The 20,682-nt window shown below is 52.8% G+C and overlaps 2 protein-coding genes across 2 annotated transcripts; one reads left to right on the top strand and one right to left on the bottom strand.

Moving 5' to 3' along the window:
* Positions 1-1,016: 1,016 nt before the first annotated feature.
* Positions 1,017-6,868, bottom strand: ACTMAP (actin maturation protease). The gene is made up of 6 exons (XM_082862567.1): positions 6,510-6,868; positions 3,810-3,878; positions 3,163-3,287; positions 2,667-2,796; positions 2,502-2,572; positions 1,017-1,699 (listed from the first exon to the last, which is right to left on the bottom strand). Exons 1-6 carry the CDS (start codon positions 6,824-6,826, stop codon positions 1,362-1,364), a joined length of 1,050 nt encoding a protein of 349 aa, XP_082718693.1. The 5' UTR covers positions 6,827-6,868; the 3' UTR covers positions 1,017-1,361.
* A 1,470-nt stretch (positions 6,869-8,338) lies between these two features.
* Positions 8,339-18,797, top strand: SNRPA (small nuclear ribonucleoprotein polypeptide A). Its single transcript, XM_082862005.1, has 6 exons — positions 8,339-8,494; positions 11,310-11,482; positions 13,706-13,885; positions 16,105-16,278; positions 16,735-16,823; positions 18,419-18,797. Exons 1-6 carry the CDS (start codon positions 8,422-8,424, stop codon positions 18,576-18,578), a joined length of 849 nt encoding a protein of 282 aa, XP_082718131.1. The 5' UTR covers positions 8,339-8,421; the 3' UTR covers positions 18,579-18,797.
* The last annotated feature ends 1,885 nt before the right edge of the window (positions 18,798-20,682 follow it).

The following is a 20,682-nucleotide window of genomic DNA, read 5'->3' on the forward strand; positions in this document are numbered from 1 at the left end:
GTAATTGGAGCAGTAGCGCTCGGTGGGGTGATGGGATAGTGATTGGTCTGGGGTAGAGGCAGGCTCAGAGTGGGCGGGTTCATTCATCCGCTTCACCGAGTTGCTACTCTTGTGCCTGGCTGTGTGCAGGGGACACAGGAGTGACCAAGACAACTCCAAGCCCTGTCCTCCAGGGCTCCCAGGACAGTGCACCAGATATAGTGCCACCCAGGGTGTCAGGGCTGGGGTGGGTAAGAAACACTACACTGTAGTTTCTAATAAAATCCTTTGTTGGGCATGGGGGACACAGCAGTGACCAAGACAGATCTGTTCCTCCCCTTTCGGAATGGATGCAATAGGTATTCCTTAAATGCTCTCTCTCGTTCCCCGTCCCCCCTCCCCCATCTGCCTGGTTTGAATCCCGGCCCTGCCGCTTGCCAGCCATGTGACCTTAGGCCAGTGACTGCGCTTCTTCAGGCCTCAGTCTCTCCATCTGTCAAACAGGGAGGATCTAGTACCTTCCTTACAGGGTTGGAGGATTTGACGAGTTAACGGGGGTGAAGGGGTTGCCACAAATAACTAGTCTTAGAGGCTTTTGCTTTTGTTTTTAAATCAGAACACATAGGTGGAGGAGGTGCTCAGCCAGAGGGAGTCTTCCCAGAGGAAGTGACAAGGAGCCAGGGTAGAGCAGTTCCAGAATTGTCTGTGACACAGGGCTGGGGGGTGGGGGAGACAGGACACCTAGGCACCTGAGAGGCCACTATGCCTGGCTGGTGGCAGAAAGTGTGATGAACAGCCTGGGGTAAGGGAGGTGACCTGGGGCGGGGTGAGTTTAGTCCCTGCCCTGGAAGAAGTATGCCGCGCTGCGCTGCGTGGCATGCAGGGTCTCAAGTTCCCCCCGACCAGGGATCGAACTGTACCCCCTGCAGTGGAAGCCAGGGAAGTCCCTGGTTTGCGTTTTAAAAGGCTTCCCTGGCTCCACATGGACAGACACTGGGAAGCAGCAGGGGGTCCAGAGAGACGGCGGGCAGCAGCCAGAAACGGGTGGCTGCAACACCGAGGTGCGATGGACAAGCCCTGGGGTCTGAGCGGTTGCCGGTCTCTCTCTTGCAGAGAAGGAGCTTGTCTGTGGGGCTCCTGGCTATAACCCCAGCCCAGAGTAGGTGCTCAATACTGGGGGACAGGCTTGGGGGAGCTCAGGCCCAGGATTGGGACTGGATGGAGTCGGGGGGGACCCTGCATGAAAGATCTCTGGTTGGAGGTCCTCAGAGATCCAGCCCAAGCCCCCAGGCTGTCGTACAGAGAAGATGGGGCACTCTGTGAATGGTGACACAGCTGAGCTGTGGCTGCGCCCCGTCACCCCGGCTCGGGGCTGCAGCAGGCTAGTGGCCGGAGTCCTGTGGTCGGAGGAGCAGGGCCTGGCCGCAGAGGCCGGCCCGCACCCCACCGACGGGCACCACGTACTCCCGGCCATCGGCGGCCCGAGAGGGCGAGAAGTCCGTCAGCTGCAGGTTGCTGTCCCGGACTTGGTCGTAGTCCCACAGCTGGTAGTGCCAACTCTTGCCCTGCTTGGCGAGAAGGTAGACGGCTCCTGGGGAGCCTTCCTCTGGCAGGGATGGTGGCTGGCGGGGCGTGCCGGGTGTTGGGTGGAACAGGCCTGGCAGCTCAGGGTCCTCCTCGTAGCCGAGGCTGGGCATACCCTGCACACCCAGCAGGACCCCTGGGAGGAGAGAGGGAGGCTGTGAGTGGGAGCTGAGCCCTGATGAGGGGCGGGGGCTCCCTGAGTCCCACCACAGCCCTCCAGGGTAGGTGCTACCTCCATCCCCACACTGTCACAGAGAGGTCAGCACGGGCCAGCAGGCAGACAGCTGGGCCGGGATTTAGACCCATGGTGTTGGGCTCTGGAGCTGCAGGCATTTTAAGTCCGGCCTCCCAACAGCCTGTCAGCACAGGGAGGTGCCGAGGCGGCACTGAACAGTGCAAACATCGTCAACTAGTTGTCACCAGCTGTCCGGAAGAGCACTGCTCAGAGAGGCACGCACACAAGGGAGCCTCCGTCCAGGCCACCTGACGTGCAACTCTGGCCTCTCAGGCAGGTGCAGAGACGAGGATGCTGACTGTAGCTAACACTTACCGAGACACGTAACATACCAGGCACCATTCAGAGTTACGTCCTCTGCCTAAGATGTGGGTGCGACTTTTGCCTTGATCTCCAGATATAGGGCAATGGAGGCCCAGAGTCACAGAGCCTGGAAGTGGCTGGACCAAGTCTGCAGCCCAGACTGTCTGATCCTTGTCTGCGCTCTGAGTTTCTGTTTGTGGAAAACCCTGATTGGCGGACACTGAAGTACCTGTTGCTGGCCAGGTCCCTGCTAACTACCCTGTAGGGACAGGGATGGCCCAATCCTGGTTCCTGCCTTGGGTAGTGGGGAGGTGCCAGTGCGAGGGTAAGAATGTGAGGAGGGGAGACGGGGCTGGGGAGATCCAGGGTGAGGGCACAGGGCATGGGAGGGGGGACCCACCTGCACTCACTGCCCAGTGGGCCTTGTGGCCCTTCCTCTGACACGGCTCGTGGTTGAAGTCCTCGTCATAGCTGGCACTGGGGTTAAGGCCAAAGCTGTGGTGTGGCTGTGGGACCCACCCGTCTCCACCCCTGCCCTGCTGCTCCCTTCCTGGCCCTGGGATACGGGATAAGCAGGGGATGTCCGGCGACAAGGTGCTGCAGGACGTGGTCTCTGTTGGGACCACCCAGGCCGCCGTAGAGCACCTCTGCCTGGCAGCCCAGTGCCTCTTGGGCCAGCCGGCCCATGTCAGTCACTGCAGGGACAGAGCAGACACAGAAAGAGCGATCGCTGTGTGCCTGGCACCATGCCAAAGGCTTTCGGGAATCAACGCCTATAACTTTCGCCTTGACCATCACCTCTTTGAACAAATGCAGAAAATGAGGGACAGAGAGGGTCAGCTGCTTGTCCATGGCCACACAGTAGAAAATGGCAGAGCTGGGATGGAAACCCCAGGTGGCCTGGCTCCAGAGTCCACCCTGTGACACTCTGCTCTACTGTGGGGGGACAAGGGCCCAAAGAATGGAACAAAGCCCCCTTATGTGCCTGGTGTGTCCTAGCCAAGCTCTCCAGTCCCCTCCTGCAGAACACCTGGCTTGAATCCCTTCCACACCCAACCTACCTGAGAACATCTCCCCCTGGGCCGTGTAACCTCTCTCCATGGCCACCTGCACCAGTCTCTCCAGGGGGGTGCCGCTGAGGGGTGCCAGGAGAGTGCCTGCCATCCACAAGGCCACCAGCCCGCACCTGGGGAGACACAGGCCCAGCCCCCCAACCCCTAACTCGTGTCTTTCCTGGGCCCCCTCTCGCCTGGAAACTGGAGTGTGGGGAACAGGTTTGCCGCCCTGGGGGAACTCCCTTCTCCTCCCCCAGGCCAAGTGGGGAGACCTGACTCCCCCTCCTGGGACAAAGGCTGGCCAAAGCCTGAACCAGGGCTGGAGGGTTGGGGGTGTGGGTGGGAGGGTAGGGAGAGATGTCACCTGGGCTTCTAGGAGGAGCAGGTGCCAAGGTGGAGTCAGAGATAATGGACCAGGTTCGTTTGTTCACTTGCTTGTTCGTTCCAACTGCTTACTGCGCGTGCACCCAGGACCCTCACCTGGTAGGTTCCCCCTCTCCCTCCCCTCCTCGGCCTCCTCCTTCTCCCCAGGCTGCCTGGCGTGAACCCACTCTTCCCACACTCCTGGGTCAATCCTCACAAAGCCTGGCGAGGGCAGAGGCTCAGAACTCACGGCCGGCCAAGGGGTTGGGGTCCCGGATTAGGGCACGTACTGAGGGCCTTCTTGGATGAGGGAGGGCAGGTCAGCACAGAAGAGGATCCACTGCAGGTCACTTCTGAAACTGAATGACAGTCGCATTCAGGTCACGCAGCAACCAGCTCCTAGGGTCCCCCCATCGAGGGCTGGCTGGGAGTGGGGTGTCAGGGATGGTGAAGGGGAGGAGCATGGGCTCAGCTGTCCTGAGGCCCGAGGGCCGCTCTTGGCTGGGTCCGACTTCCTTCATCCCTGTTGAGACTCCTCCCCTCCCCAGCCTCAGTTTCCTCATCTGCTCAGTGGGAATCATCCTTCTGCCTGCTGCTCCCTGCTCTTCCTCTCAGTTACTGAAGGGGCAAAGAGCAGATGTGCAAAAGCTTTGCAACTAGGAGCCAGAGGGATTAAATTATTAGAAGGGGTGTCTCTACACCATGGATGAAAAAATTAATCGATAGTCAATCTAAGAAAGAAAGAGAAAATTTTATTCGAGCCAACCTGAGGATTATAACCTGGGAGAGTCTCTCAGAACGCTCTGAGGACTGTTCCGCCTGTGAGAGATCAAAACACAGTTATATATAAGTTCCGCCTGTGAGAGATCAAAACACAGTTATATATGTTTTTTTGAGACAAAGGGTTGGTTATATGTCAAATGACATATTATTGACAGTTTACTCAATCCAGATCTACAAGTACAAAGCAAGTTATGGGTCATGGGTCATTGCGATCCCTTAACAAAGTTAAGAAGGAAAGCCGTCTCCTAAGGAGTTGTGACCCTTGATGAGATCAAGAAGAAATGTTATCCCCTGAGGAGGTCTGGTTAATGCAAACGCACAATACACGCTAAATGGGAAGGAGGAGGCCCCAGTGGGCAAAGAAAAATTTCATGTTTAAAATTCTCTTGTCTTGCCATAAAATATGAATTTTATTTTATCAATACCCAAACTCTGAATGTTTTTCCCCTCTCAAACCTGTTTTTCAGGCAGTTAGATAAGGTGGGAATCCCTTCCACTCAGCCTTGAGCAAAACCAGGTAACAACTGCTCCAGGCCTACGAGATCACCTTGAGAGACTCCTCACAGGCTTCACCAGCCCCATTCTTGGGGAGGCCACTCAGAATATTTTGGTGATCCCAACCCCTCCCCCCTCTCCCCCACCAGGGCTCAGGAGGTGCCGGGCAATGTGCTTATATTTCTATCCCAAAGCCAGTGAAAGAGTAAGGTTGAGAGGGGCACCGTCCTGATGAAAGGAGATGATTATCCGCACAGTGGTTCAAAGCAGGGAGCCCCAGTGCCATGCCCTTCCTCTCCTAAGCACCGTGGCTAAGTGACTTCACCTCTATGAGCCTCAGTTTCCTCATGTGGAAAATGGGATAATAATAGTTCCTATCTTGCAGGGGGAGGGATAAATTAGGAGTCTGGAGTTAACAGGTGCACACTACTATCTATAAAATAAGACCTACTGGACAACAAGGATCTACTGTATAGCACAGGGAACTATATAGTCAATATTTTGTAATAACCTATGAGGGAAAAGAATCTGAAAAAGAATATATACAAACGTATATATGTATGTTTTTACATATATATATATCTGAATCACTGTGCTGTACACCTGAAACTAACATGACATTGTAAATCGATTATACTTCAATTAAAAAAAAAACAGTTCCTGTCTCATGGAATTGCTGAGGTTAAATTAATAAGTAAAAACACTTAGAACAGCACCTGGCATACAACAGATAGTTGTTACTTGCATTAAATTTGCCTCCTTATGGGGGAATTCCCCAGCGGTCCAGTGGTTAGGACTCTGCACTTCCATTGCAAGGGGCACGGGTTCGATCTCTGGTCAGGGAATTAAGATCCTGCAAGCTGTGCAGCACAGCCAAAACAAAAAACAAAAAATTTGCCTCACTATTGGGGCATTTAGTGCAGATTATAAACTTGTCTAGAGAGCTGGAAGTTTCTTCGGTGAGTCTGGGCAGGTCACTTGTCTCTCTTCCCTTCAGCCCCGGCCCAAGTCTAGCCCCCTCTCCTCCTGCCTGATCTCCTGGTGCTCCAGCTTCCTCCTGGGCCCCAAGACTCCAATCTCACCACTCTACTCCTCGAAGGCAGTCTCTCCCCCTCCCTGGAAGGGCACAGATCCATTCCACAGCTCCCCAGCGCCCTCAGGACAGTCCACCTTCCTTCACACGCCTGCCCCCCCATGCCCTGTGTGGTCTGCTCCTGCCCACCTGGGAAATCCCACATGTGCCACCTCCTCTGTCCCAATAAAGAAATATTTGCAGGTCCTTGAAAAGAACATCTTTTCATGTCACTCTGGGCCTGGGCACAAGCTGTTTACTCTCCTCATCACGTGCCCTGGCATAACTTGCTCCACGGCACTCAGGGATCCCCTCCTTCAGGCAGGCCCCACTGACCCACCAGCCTCGGTCGGGCACTCCCTCTGGGCTCCCTCCTCACGGCTCTGACCACTCTGGGCTGTCACTAGTGGAGGGAGGGATCTGTCTCTCCCACTGGACGACGTGCTCTTGTGAGGGCAGCTTTCCTCACTGCTGAAGACACACCGCCACTGAAGGGGTCTAAGGAAGGGGGCTGAGGCAGTCGGACTGTTTGACCTTGAGGAAATGGGAAACCCCAAGAGGAGATGGCAGCAGTGATCTGGGGACAAGTGGTTGGGTGAGACCCTGGGTGGGTGGGTGGGAAGGGGCATGGGGACCCTACCGGTTCTTCTGCAGCTTCAGGAGCCTCTTCACGTCCTCTCCGCTCCTGGGGACTGGGCCGGCCCTCTCCAAGGCCTCCTTCAGGAGCTGGCTCTTCTCCAAGCCGAAGACGTGAGGGGGAGAAAACCTGGTGGTAGGGGGTGGAGGCGGCAGTGGGGGTGGTGGGGGAATAGGGGTCTGGAGACTTGGGGGAGAGGGTGGAAAAGCTAATTCCGGGTTTGGGGGTAGGGGAGGAGGTGGAATTATGGGGGCCTGGGATGCAGGGGTTTGAGGAGGAGGAATTGGTGGCTCTAAAGAAGGAGAGCATGGAGAAATCATTTTGGGGTCTGTGACTTGGGTTGGAAGATGGAGAATGAGAGAGGGAAGGATCCTCCAAAATGTGCTGGTCGCAGGGATGGAGATTTTGAAGGTTTTAGAACTGAGTTCCAGATTTTGGGGCCTGAGCAGTGGGACTGAAAACACCAGGGCTAAAATCTGGAACCTTGGGAGCTGGGATTGACTGACTTAAACCACAAGGAATCTGAGGGTTAACGGGGTCCTTTAATGTACAACCAGATTTGTGGTGTAAGTTGGGATGCAGGGCTCAAGGAGTGACACTTAGTAGGAGTTAACTTCTTATCCCTGGCTAGATTTGGAAACCTGGTGTTCAATTTCAGGACATGAAAGCGCAGACCTGGGACGAGGCACCAAAAGCGTCGGATTTACGGCCCCAGTGCTAAAGACTTGGGGAATTTAGAATAGATCGCCCCTTCGCATCCCAGACCCGAGTTTGGAACCTTAGAGCTGACCTTTCAGTCAGAGGTCAAGAGGTCAAAAGGACACCTAGGCAGGGAAAACAGCCTAGTTGTGGAGAAAGTCCTGAAATCAGAGCGCAACAGGAAGAGTCTTGTGGGTAGGGGAAGGCTCATAGATCGGACGTCGTGGGGAGCCGCGATGCCGCTGGGGTAGGGTACGGAGTCGGGAAGTAAGACGCGCCTCCCCTTCCAGCAAAATGGCGGCCGCAGCCCACAACCGCTCCCAAACCCGGAGGTAAAACTCGCAACTCGTGTCCGCCCCTTTAACAATCACGTGACAGAGAACGCGTAGCGGCTGGGGAGAGGTGGGGCTTCCAAAGAAAGGCCTCCGAAGAGACGGCCGCAAGAACCACGTTCCGATTGGCAAGAAGCACGAGAGGGGGCGCGGCCTTCACTGATTGGTCCGTAGCCCCGTGTGCCGCAAAAGGAGGAGGGCTTGCAGGCGGTGGGCGGAGTTTTCCTGCCGAGGCGGGAACCCAAGTGTCGTTTTGATTGGCAAAATCTTGACCCAGGATTCTGATTGGCCAAGCTACCAGGTTTCCGCGCAGGGATTGGCTTGTAGAAAAACAAAGGCGGGACCAGGAGAGGAAGTTTTGTGGTCGGCGCTCAGCAACGTAGCAGAAGCTACTTGCGGGAGGTGAGACTCTTTCGGTGAGTATCCTTGGGCGCAGGCGGCCATGGGCGCCTGGCGGGTGGAGGGCTTGGCGCCCGGGTCTTCCCGCGCCTCGTGTTGGGGAATTCTTTTCCTGCTGCTCGAGGCCAGGGCTCTACAAAGTCGTCCCTCCCTCCTTAACTGACTCTACATCCGGGCTTTTTCTCCTGGACCGCCTTTGAGGTCGTGGGCTAGTGGGAATCGCCACCTAGGACACTCGCGTAGAGCATCCTGGGACTCGTAGTAAACCTCACGAGATTTCCCTCACCACGCGGGGAAGAGAAGCGGTGTCCTGCGTTTGCTTTGTTTTCCGAGCTGTTCTTCCCTCTTCCCTTCTCTCTCCTTTACCTGACTTCCTCTTGAAAGGAAGATCCCTAAACAGCCCGCGTTGGGACGAAGGATTTGCAGAAACCCAGGGCTGAGTGGGACTTTTTAATTCTTTCAGCCCTACCTCAGCAACTCACTCCATGGCAGTTCCCGAGACCCGCCCCAACCATACTATTTATATCAACAATCTCAACGAGAAGATCAAGAAGGATGGTGAGTTCTTGGGATAGTCCGGACTCCAGGCTATCCCGCAAGAGCCGGCTCCCTCTTCTGTCCCCAGCATCCATGTCTCTTCCTCAGCCTTGTCCACTCAAACTGTTAGAGTTAACCCCTCGGCCTTTGCCCATGCCGCTTCCTCTGCCTTTAATATTTCCTCAGTTCATCTTACGCTCTGCCCATTAACCTGGTCACTTACTCGTGCTTCAAGGTTTCACCTCACAGGACCTCTCCTCCAGGATGCCTTCCCCCTCCCTTTTCCGCCCACGTGCCTGCCTCTGACTTCCCATAACCCTGGACATCCCCCTTCAAGCCCTGATTGTTCTGGGCTGTCATGGGGCTGTCTCTTTCCTGGCCTGTGAGTTACAGGAGGGTAAGAACGGCAACTGTCTTGGTCAGTGATTAGCCCACAATGAAATGTTTCATTTCAAAATGAAAATGAAATGAACAATAATGATGGCTAACACTCGGCACCAGGTGCTGACGTAAATACAAATCTTGGTTACTTTTAACTTTCATAGCAGCCCTGCAGGAAGGACCTATTCTTCCCATTTCTCGGATTAGGAAACTGAGACTCAGGGGTGTTGTGATTCGCCCAGGGTCACACAGCACTGAAAAGTGGTTGACGCCACCAGTATGGAATTCTGCTTAAGAACTCAATTCTTGACATCAGACATACTTTTCCATTTTCTTGAGCAAGCTACCACTTTTTGTTGACACTCATTTTCTATATAGGAAGACTGGGTAAAGTCATATCTTCTCTGTGTGGGTGTTATGGGGGTTATATTAGATAAACTTCCATTCAGCCATTCAGCTTCTTTTGATGGTGCTCAGCGGTTAGTAAGTGTTGGATAAGTGTTAGCTCTTATTATTGCCTCAAGAAAATTATTAGGAGAACCAAAGGAGCTCGCTGGGATTAAGTTTGACGTTACCAATAAAGTTGCTGTTGAAGGTGATAAAACGAGCCCCGTAAATCCCTCATATACTTTTAGAACGTTGTGCCCAGCCGGTGCTTTGTGGAGCTGGGGACACACTGGTGACTGAGACAGTCCTGGTCCTAGCTTCATGGAGCCACAGTCCAGTAGGGATGACAGACCTGCTACCAGACAGTGATATCCCAGAGTAGCTAGGGCATGATTGGGGAAGCACAGGCAGAGTTGTCAGGGTTGAGATGGGGCACCTAGAAAGAGGTATTCATTCAGTTTCACAGAAAAGGAGACATTTTGGAAAAGCCTAACAGGTAGAAGAAGCAGTATTTATGTTATTATTTGTGTTATGATGTGGGGGAAGAGAGTTCTTAACCTGTACCAGCACATGCAAATATCCAGGGGCAAAAGAGAGCCCAGGGCATTCTGGGAACTACATGTACTATAGTTTTGTATGTCTGAGACTTAGAGGCCTATGACTCATGGAGAACGGTGCACTCTGGCTCATGGGGCCTTGTGGGCTGGGTGAGGTGTTGGACTTTGTCCTGAGGGCTTTGGGGAGCCAGGCAAGGGATGCAATTAATTGTGAAAGATCTTTCCAGCTGTGGAGGGTGAACTTGAGGGGGCAAGAAAGGAGACTGGGGAGAGGCGCAGAGTCCAGCAGAATGACTAAAGCCCAAACTGGGTTCATGGGGATGGGGAGTGGAGACAAAGCCCAGAAATGTCATCAGAATTTTTGGCTATTTGCTTCCCTCTTTGCCCTGCCCCGCCTTTTCTTTCCTCTCCTTGTTTCTTTGACCAAACATCTTAAGCTCAGATACCTTCTTTGCATAAGACTGGTACCCTTTTCTTGCTGTCAGGTGTGGCCGTTTGCTAGTGAGGTATGGTGGTACTGGGTTCGGATGGGCTAGGCTCCTTGTCCCTGTCCTGGTCCTGGCTCTTCAGGGTCTTCCCAGCACCCTTGGGACACTCCTCCTGGGCCAGTGACAGATCCTCTGAGAGCTTCTATCCATGTTAGTAAAATTGAGACAGTTATAACTGCTGCTTCATGGAGTAGTTGTAAGAATTTAGTGAAGTTATTTCCATAAATCGTTTAATGGTACCTTTATTCATGCAAATGCTTTTGGAGGTTTGTGTGCTGGTGACCGTACTGCTCATGGGGATAAGGTGATAAATAAGAAGGCTTGTAGCTCTTCAGAAGGAGAGCTAAACAAAAAGTAAACAAACATGATGTCAAGAGGTGGGAAATGCCATGAAGGAAGAGCAGGTAGGGTCCCAGGAGTGGGGGAGAGTGACATGAGAGGGCACTTACTCACACAGGGTGGTCAGGGAGTGCCTCAGGTGGCAGCATATCTGCTGAGCCCTGGTTGAATGGAAGGAGGCCATGTACACATCAGAAGGATGCTCCTAGGAGAGGGAGCAGCCAATGCAAAGGTCCTGAGGCAGAGTTGCTGTGACGGGCCTGAGAAAGGGCAGGAAAGCCAGTGTGGCTGGAGCTATAGGAGTCAAGGTAGAGTGCGGGGAGAGATGAGGTGGTGGAAGTCAGCCTGGGCCACATCAGGGGGGCGTGTGTCAAGGCGCTGGAGACAATGAGAAGAAGTGCTCGCATTTATCGAACGTTTACCGTGTGTCCTGTGTATGTGTGACTCACGTTCCTCGTACAGCGACGTTGTGGGGTAGGTACTGTTACTGTCGATCTCTTCCAGAGGAGTGCACGCGACCACTTGAGTGGTTCTAGGCTGCTGCTGGTATTGCTCTGTACTCGTTGTCAGTGGACTGATGGTTTCCCTCCTGGGCTGCGTCTTCTCTGCAAAGGGGAGCTCGAGACGCAGGACATGATACCAAGGCCTCCAGTCACCTATGGGTCTTTCCTCCCCCCACCGCAGAGCTGAAGAAGTCCCTGTACGCTATCTTCTCCCAGTTTGGCCAGATCCTGGATATCCTGGTATCACGAAGCCTGAAGATGAGGGGCCAGGCCTTTGTCATCTTCAAGGAGGTCAGCAGCGCCACCAATGCCCTGCGCTCCATGCAGGGTTTCCCCTTCTACGACAAGCCCATGGTGAGCACTGGGTGTGGAGGGTGTGGGTGTATGCCCGTGCAAGGCTGTTGCAGGCTGGATGGGTCTGGACTTATGTCACCTGTAGTCCAGACCATTGAGGACGGGAGTTTCTCTTGCTAGTCCTCAGCATCCACTGTTCACTGCACTGGGGCTGTGGAAACACCATGATCAAGGGAAGGCCCAGCTCTGCCCTCTCGGGCCCACAGTGCAGTTGGAGAGACACGCCTGCCTCCAGATGGCGATGACCCGGAGGGGTCGGGGCTGGGACCGGGCAAGTGCACAGAGCTGGGGGAGCTTAGGCGCGGCCTCTCACCCACTCTGGGAGTTTGCCGGGAAGCCTTTCTGGATGAGTAAGACTTGGAGAAGAGTCGCTGGGGGAGGAGAGGGAGAAAGACAGTGGACTAAGGCCTGGAGATAACCAAGAGCACGTGTAGTTGAGGAAGTGAGTCAAGTTCCCTTAGCTGGAGTGAAGGGTGGGATGTGGTGGGAGGGACTGGCCTGGAGAGCCAGTCAGAAGTCAGGCTAAGGAGCTGGAGTTGGTCCTGAAAGTGGACTTGATTCCGAGGGTGCTGGGGAAGCAAGGGAAGCTTTTTGGGGACTGCCTGTGGCTGTTGGGTAGGGGGGTTAGGAGGGAGATGGGGTTCCGTTGTGAAGGTGAGGCTGGGTTGGCTCCCAGGTGGTGGGGTTGGGCCGGGACCAGGGCAGGGGCCGTGGGATGGGAAGAAGTGGGTTACGGATGTTCAGGAGGCCAAGTGGGCAGCCGTGGGGACTGCCGTCCAGGAGGTGAGGAGTGGCTTAAAGTCCCTGCCCTGAACTAGAATTCCTGCCGTTATCAGTGGGAGATGTTTTTGGTTCTTCGGGCTTTTTCCTTTGTTCCTCAGTCAGTTTTCCAGTTTCACCTGATTGTAATATGCTTCCCTGAACCAGTTCCCTTGGGGAGGTGAGAGAAGTGTCAGTGCCTGCAGGTCCCAGGCAGGTCACTTCATGTGGAAGACACTGGCCCCGGGTTTAGTGGGGCCGCCTGGAGCCCTCACCTCCTTCTGGAGTGTGCCGCTTGTCATCGCCTCTGGCTATGTGAGCCCACAGTTGCCACATCTTCCGTTGCTTCTCTGGAGCGGCCAGGAATTCACTTTTGAGGACTAAAACCAGTAAATCGTTTTGTGTAGACCCTCCTCCCCTGCTTTTCTCTGAAATCATTGCTTGGACCATATGAAGCACTGAGCCACTGTGAGTTCTGTCAGTGAGTCCCGTCAACTCTACCTTCAAAACCTCTACCAAAAAAATGAAAGAAAAAAACCAAAAAGTCCCCCAACCAAACAAAACCCTCCACCTGTTCTTCTCACTCCCCCCCTGCCACCCACCTGGTCCCAGCCGCCACCCTTCTCCCTGGTTCGACACCTGGTCCTCACAGGCCACTCTCCATCCCGTAGCCACAGCGCTCCTTGGAAGTCACAAGTGAGAGCTCATCACTCCCCTGCTTATAACACTCCATGGCTCCTGGCTTTTTCCCTCCTCATCTGTGTTGGCCTCCTTGCTTTTCCTTGAACACACCCTGCACTCCTTTGATGGCTGTTCCTTTGCTAGGATGCTCTTTTCCCTAGATGTCTGCGTGGCTCCCTCCCTCCCTCTGTCTCTACACCAGTGTTTTCTCACTGAGGTCTTTCCTGGCCACACTGAAAATTTCAGTTCTCCTCAACTCCTCACATCCCCTTCTCCAGTTCACTTTTTAATCTCTGTCATATCTTTCCCAGCGAACAGACTCCATGAGAGCGGGGGCTTTTGTGTGATTTGCTCATTGCTGTACCGCCAGAGCAGATATAGGTGCTCCATAAACCGCTGAATGAATGAGATTTAGCCTGGAGACTCAGTTCTCGTCCTGTGTGATGGAAACCCCCCTGCACAGTGCTCCTGTCCTGACCTTGTTTCCTTCCTTCTGCCTTGGGCCAGATGCTTGGGGCTGTCCCATCTTACCTTCAGAATCTCAGCAACCTCTGACTGGGCACTTGCTGTGTGCCAGGCATCGTTTGGAGCACTTTCACTCATGGTCTTCACGATTGTCCTTTGAAGTGGGAAATTCCGCAGTCCGTATTTGACAGATGAGGATGTTGAGGCCGAGTGATTTCTGTGACATTACTCACCAAGCTCCTGGCAAGGTCTGATTGGGCGTCCGGGTGGTCTGGCCCCAGACCAGTCTCCTTAACCCTTCTGCTCTCGGTTCGGCAGCGCATCCAGTACGCCAAGACTGACTCGGATATCATTGCCAAGATGAAGGGCACCTTTGTAGAGCGGGACCGCAAGCGGGAGAAGAGGAAGCCCAAGAGCCAGGAGACCCCGGCTGCCAAGAAGGCCGTGCAGGGTGGGGCGGCCGCCCCTGTGGTGGGCGCTGTCCAGGGGCCTGTCCCGGTAAGCTGGGGCCCAGAGACACGGCCTTCTCACCACCAGGTCTTCCTCAGCCACGTGGGCTGGCTTGGGGGTGGGGTGGGGAGGGTGGGTTGGGGAGGGGTCTCCCCTTGTGGATTCAGACTCCCCCCTCCCATTTTTCTTAGAGAGATTGTGTGCCTGTCTCTAGGGAGGGGTTGAGCGTGTGAGTGACGGTATCTCCACTTGGAAATGTCTGTGCCTGCCTGCCTGTTTCTCAGGATCTTTCTTTCTTTGTGTCTCACTGTTTTGTTTTCTCTTTTTCCTTGACCTTGATTTTGCTGTCTGTGTCTTCTAAGTCAATGTCTGTGTAGAAAATCCAGAGAAAACTACTAATCAACTGTTAGGATTAAAAAGAATTTAATTTAACAAGGTCACCAGATATAAGGTCAGATGGAAAAAGTCAGTTTTATTTCTACACATTGGCCACAAACAAGTAGACTTCAAATTGAAAGATAGCTCCGAGGAGTAAATTCAACAAAAAGTGTGCAAAGCTACCCACTGAAACTATAGAACATGGCTGAGTGAAATTGGAGATGACCTCATCAAATGGATAGGAAGACTCACTGCTATTAAGACTTCAGTTCTCTGCAAATTAATTTAAAATTCAACACAATTCCAATCAAAATCCCAACAGGGACTTGTGGGGACAGACAGGCTGTCTGTAAATGTCTGGAAAGGCAAAGCAAGGCAGACGAGGAGAACAAAGCTGGGGGCCTGCTATATAGTAATCAAGATGGTATGGTATTGGCATAAGGGTAGAAAGACGGACTAGTGGGGCAGAATAGAGTCCTGAAACATCCACACGTGTATGTAGTCACTCCATGTATGTCAAGGTACCACATGCAGTCCAGTGGTAAAAGGGGTTTTTCCCCTAGTAAATGATACTGGGCCAATTGGATATCTGTAAGGGGAAGAGTTAGCCCTGCCTTAACAATGTATAAGTTACTTTGAGGTGAATCATAGACCTGAATGTGACAGCTACAACAATAAACGTTCTAGAAGAAAACAGGAAAGTGTCTACGACCTTGGTGAGGGCATGAAGAGTGGAAACATCCTGTTTTCTAAACAGGATACAGAAAGCACAAAGTATTAAAGAAAAGATGGACGAATTGGACCTACTCAGGTCTCCGAGCCTCCACGTCAGCTTTTCTGATGGGTTGTGCTCTATTGTGTCTTGTGTCGGTGATGATGTCTGGCTTACCATCGAGCTTCGCCACTCTTACCGTCTCCACTCTTCTGTGCCCAGCTTTCTGTCCACCTTTGACTCTTAGATGGGATTCCAGCTCCTGTCTCCCCTGGGTGCACACGCTCTTGGCCTTCAGGCTGTCTCCCTTCCCCTTGCCACCAGCACTCCCACTTCTTCATGCACCTGCCTTGACCATTCCTAGCTACCTCTGCCTTCCACTGTCTGTTCTCTGGGTCTGTTTCTTTTTCCATGAAGTTTATTTTTAGAAGCAGGAGTACAGCATGCTGATTACAGTGTTTATTTCCACCCTTTTAGTCGATAATGTTTTTATTTTTTTTCCTAGGCTATTTTTCTACTCATATGTCTCTAAACAAAGTTAGGCCCTTCTGGCGATTTTTTTTTTTTTTCCTTTGGCCACGCCACATGGCATGTGGGATCTTAGCTCCCTGACCAGGGATTGAATCCATGCCCCATGCAGTGGAAGCTCACAGTCCTAACCACTGGACCACCAGGGAAGTCCCCCTGACCAATTTTTTTTTTTTTTTTTTTTTTTTTGCGGTACGCGGGCCTCTCACTGTTGTGGCCTCTCCCGTTGCGGAGCACAGGCTCCGGATGCGCAGGCTCAGCGGCCATGGCTCACGGGCCCAGCCGCTCCGCGGCATGTGGGATCTTCCCGGACCGGGGCACGAACCCGTGTCCCCTGCATCGGCAGGCGGACTCTCAACCACTGCGCCACCAGGGAAGCCCCCCCGACCGATCTTTTTATGTTAAGAAAAAGTTTTTTTTGAAACTCTTTGATTTAATGTCTGCTGTGACCTTGGGTCTGTTTTGCTCCATCCGTCCCTCTTTGGGTGCCTTTTTTGCCTTTTCCAAGACCGGATCTTTCTCCCTGTGTCTCTCACACCCTGGGTTTCCTGTAACAACCTTTTCTTCTCTCTGTTTTCTGTCGGCACTGAAAGCACACCTCCTCCCACCTGCTGGCGCCCCTCTCAGTCCTGCCCTTCTCTCCCTGCAGGGCATGCCGCCGATGACTCAGGCGCCCCGCATCATGCACCACATGCCGGGCCAACCTCCCTACATGCCGCCCCCCGGCATGATCCCGCCTCCGGGCCTCGCACCCGGCCAGATCCCACCAGGGGCCATGCCTCCACAGCAGCTTATGCCGGGACAGATGCCACCTGCACAGCCTGTAAGTGTCTGGTCCTCCTGGGGTCTGCTATAGTCAGAAGACAGGAATGGCAAGGGGCTGGTGGGAGCACTGTTTTAGGTTGGGTGGTCTGGGCAGACCTCCCTGAGAAGGTGATACCGGAGGATGAGGATGTAGCAATGGTGTCAGGTCCTGGGACAGAAATTGGTGTGTTCGTTGGAGCAACTTTGGAAGGTCACGGTGAGGCTGGAGTGGGGATAGGCTGCACCTAGTTTCATTCAGTGAACTTCTGAGCACCTGCTTACGGGTACAGCAGTGCTCTCTTGTGGCTTACAGTCTAGGGTGGGCAAGACAGGCAACAACACAGGGAATGTCAGGTGCAGGACTAGAAAGAATTCAGGAAGGGGCGGGGGTGAGGTGGGGTGGGGCAGGGGCTGGAGAGCAGGAGGGCTGTAGATCCCCGACCAGACTCAATGGGCTCCCGTCGCTCTCCTGCAGCTTTCGGAAAATCCACCAAATCACATCTTGTTCCTCACAAACCTGCCTGAAGAGACCAACGAGCTCATGCTTTCCATGCTTTTCAACCAGTAAGTGGGGCCTGTGGCTGGCTGGGGGCCAGAGGGTGATGGCCAGGAGGTGGCACCATGGGGATGGATGAGCTTCACAGTTCTGCTGGTGGAGCCCCAAGCCTGCTTAGGCTGTACAGGCGGGACAACGGCTAGAGGTTAAAAGGAGGAGGGTGAAGACGGGCCTGCAGCGGCGGGGTGTGGAGGGCAGCAGTGGCCAGGGCGAGTGGGCCGTCCTCTGCCTTCATGGGGCTGCAGTGGGGCTCCAGGCTCTGTGTCTCATCTTTGCAGTCTCTAAATTGGACATAGGCAAGTCAAACAAGAGTGAGATGTCACTGAACACTGGCTAGACTGGTAGGAGTCAGCCTGTTTAGACTGCAAGTATGGGAGGTGGGGATGCTTGACCCCGCGTGCCCTGCAGATGGGATGCAGACCACTGCGGGCGTTGTGTAGGGTAACTGGCCACCGTTTAGTCATGCTCACCTGGTGGCTTTGCTGCTTTCTTTTTTCCCCCCACATTTTTTTTTTAATTGGAGTATAATTGCTTTACAATGTTGTGTTAGTTTCTGCTGTACAGTGAAGTGAATCAGCTATATGTGTATATATATCCCATCCCTCTTGGACCTCCCTCCCCCCCGCCATCCCACCCATCTAGGTCATCACAGAGCACCGAGCTGAGCTCCCTGTGCTATACAGCAGGTTCCCACTAGCTAGCCATTTTACACATGGTAGTGTGTTCATGTCAAACCTAATCTCCAGTTCATCCCCCCCTCCCCTGGCACCCCTGTGTTCACATGTCTGTTCTCTACGTCTGCGTTTCTCTTCCTGCCCTGCAGATAGGTTCACCTATACCGTTTTCATCTGTACCTGTTTCTAACTGTATATCCTACAGAAATTCTAACACGAGGCCCCAGGGGCTGTGGGTAGGGCATTCCTCACAGTGTGGCAGGGAGCCAGAGGCAGCCTGGGAGAAGGGAGAGGTCAAGTGCAGGTGCTCGCGACTGCACGCCACGTGGCAGCTAGAGGGAACAGGAAGAGCAGCATGCGTGGTTCCTTATGCTAACGCCGAGGGGCAATTTTGAGAAGCTGAATAAAAAGGGAAAAGAATGCCATGCATTCATATACCATGTCCACAGAACAATGCATATTTTCTAAGGATACTCATGGAGAAAGGGATAACCAGTAAACATGAGGATGGTTGCCTAATGGGGAAGGAAGTAAGGAATGAGAAGAGGGAAATGAAAGAAACAGCAGACCATGAAAGTCGGGATGGTGGTAATTTCCGGAGTGGTTATTTGTACGATTCCTTAGATTGGGAGAGGACGTGGAGGGTGGGGAGGAGGCAGTGTTCTTTGTCTTGACAGAGGTCATGGTTGCACAGGTGTTCATGTTAACAGTTTTATTTAAATGGTATGTTTCCTTTGTGCACACTTTTTTATATTAGGGTTTATCAACTTAGCGTCATACACATTTGGGGCTGGATAATTCTTTGTTATTGGGGCTGTCCTCTGCATTGTGGGATGTTTAGCAACATTCCTGGCCCCTACCCCCGGGATGCCAGAAAGGTGGGGGGAGGTGCTGAGTCTGGATTCCTGAGGTCTCTGACCATCTCTCAGGTTCCCTGGCTTCAAGGAGGTCCGGCTGGTCCCAGGGCGGCACGACATCGCCTTCGTGGAGTTTGACAATGAGGTGCAGGCAGGGGCCGCACGCGACGCCCTGCAGGGTTTCAAGATCACCCAGAACAACGCCATGAAGATCTCCTTTGCCAAGAAGTAGCACCCTTTCCCCATGTCTCTGTCCCCTGTTCTGGGGCCACCCCCTCCCCCTCTTGGCTCAGCCCCCTGAAGGTAAGTCCCCCTCGGGGGCCTTCTTGGAGCCGTGTGTGAGTGAATGGTCGCCACACAGCATTGTACCCAGAGTCTGTCCCCAGACATTGCACCTGGCGCTGTTAGGCTGGAATTAAAGTGTTTTTTTTGAGGTTTGTTTTTTTCACAACCATTTGTTGTTTTTATTTTCTTGTCCTGTGTGTTTCCCTTCCCTGCACATCAGATTATTCTGAGCGTTTGGGCCTCTCAGCACGTTGGGGATTGCAACCTTGGGAAAACCCAGAATAGTGTAGCAACATTGTCTAAACTAAAGTCACTTTTACCACTTTGGTAGATTTTTATTTTGTCTCAGTCAGCATTCAGGGCAGGAAATTAAAACCCATGCTGCCCAGGCTACCTAGTTTATGAAATTTTGTCATGGCAGCCCAAGCTAAGACATCAAGCATATTTCCTTACTGCTCCTTGGGCGTGTGGGATGTGGCAAGATCTCAGAAAAGATATCTGTGATGCACCAGCAAAGACCGGATTCAAGACCCGAGAGCTCCAATTATTGAATATACTTGTTCTCAGTCATTTCCTAAAAGTAACAGAACTACTGAAACAAGACACCCGATTAAATGAACCATGTGCATCCCAGTAATAACCGTCATGAACAAATATCTAATGACTGGAGAAGCCTTATGCAATGCATATCTGAGGTGATGGACTTAGACTTGATAATGACTGTTACTTAATTTCTTACTATTCCACCAGACTGTGAGTTCAGAATCATACTTGAAATGACATATAAACTATCAAAATTTAAAAAAAAAAAAAAAAAACCATGCTGCCAGGTACAGTCGGGCAGGTTCTGTACTGTGCAAGGATGCCACTTTTAATGGCACACCATTCACTTCGTAGACTTGTATGTTGATTCCAGTAATTTTCTAATGTGATAGATTGTTAAGAAAGAGGTTTTTCTTCATCTTTTTCTGGACAAAAATGCCTTCTGTCATAGCAAGAGTCCCACAGAAACCATTCTAGGTACTTCAGGAAGAAAGGGAAGGGAATTGGGTATTCATGAAATCGTCGGGAGGATGTTAGTGGTGGCAGTCTGGGTTGGAGACATTTGAATTCAAGATTGCAGCCCTCGATTGAGCTGCAGTCTCTAGAGTTCAGGAAGATGTCAGTGCTGCTGTTGGGAGTCCCTAAACTTCACACGTGGGAAGCTCCTGATCAGATGCTGGTACCAGGAGCGTGGCCAGTTCACACACAGCTGCTCCCCCCGCTGGCCAGGTGCCAGCCAGGACCTTCGGGCAGATGGCTGCGCAAATCTTCCCTCCAGTGCCCCAACTGCAGGGGAGGCTGGGAAATGTGGTTCCTGGCTGGACGGTCACGTACCCAGCTGAAGCTATGGATAAGAAGGGGAGATTGAATGGGGGACCTTTCTTCACAGTCTGTCATACACCTGACCTGGCAATTTTAAAATCGACTGAAGTATATTATATGTATATATGTATATATATAGCTTAAAACCTTTTCTCACACCATGTAGATGGGAAAGTGTGATCACTTGCCAGAGTAGAAAATTAACCACAAAGATAAATACAATAAGACATAGTGCTAAATTCTCCCTGGATATTTTTGTCCTGTCAAGGCTCTGAGCCCCAGCCTCCTCCTGCTGCACTCCTTCCGTTAAAGAGGAACATCAGTGTTTGAAGCATTTGAACATCAGGGTTTGTGGCACCAGAGGCACACTTTCACCTTGTAGGATCTGAAAGATGAAAAGGGGAAGGTGATTGCCGTCTTCACTAAATGGCGCAGTGTTATTGCAGATGGCTCGTGGGAACCCGGGGTCTGTGGACCATGGATCCTGGTTTCTACTGTCTGCCTGCTGGGGGGGCTCCCTGGCTGTTTCCTCCATGGGCAGTTGATGTCTGCACTCTGAGCTTCATTTTCTTCCTGTGCAAAGAGGACTCTTTCTGTGGTGCACCGCCCGCCCCCCTCTCCCCCCACCACTGCTACCCCACCGGGCACGTAGCAAGCACTGAATAAATTCAGCAAATAACTTGCTG

This window comes from Leucopleurus acutus (genome assembly GCF_964270905.1).
Source record: "Leucopleurus acutus genome assembly, chromosome: 20".
Classification (NCBI taxonomy): domain Eukaryota; kingdom Metazoa; phylum Chordata; class Mammalia; order Artiodactyla; family Delphinidae; genus Leucopleurus; species Leucopleurus acutus.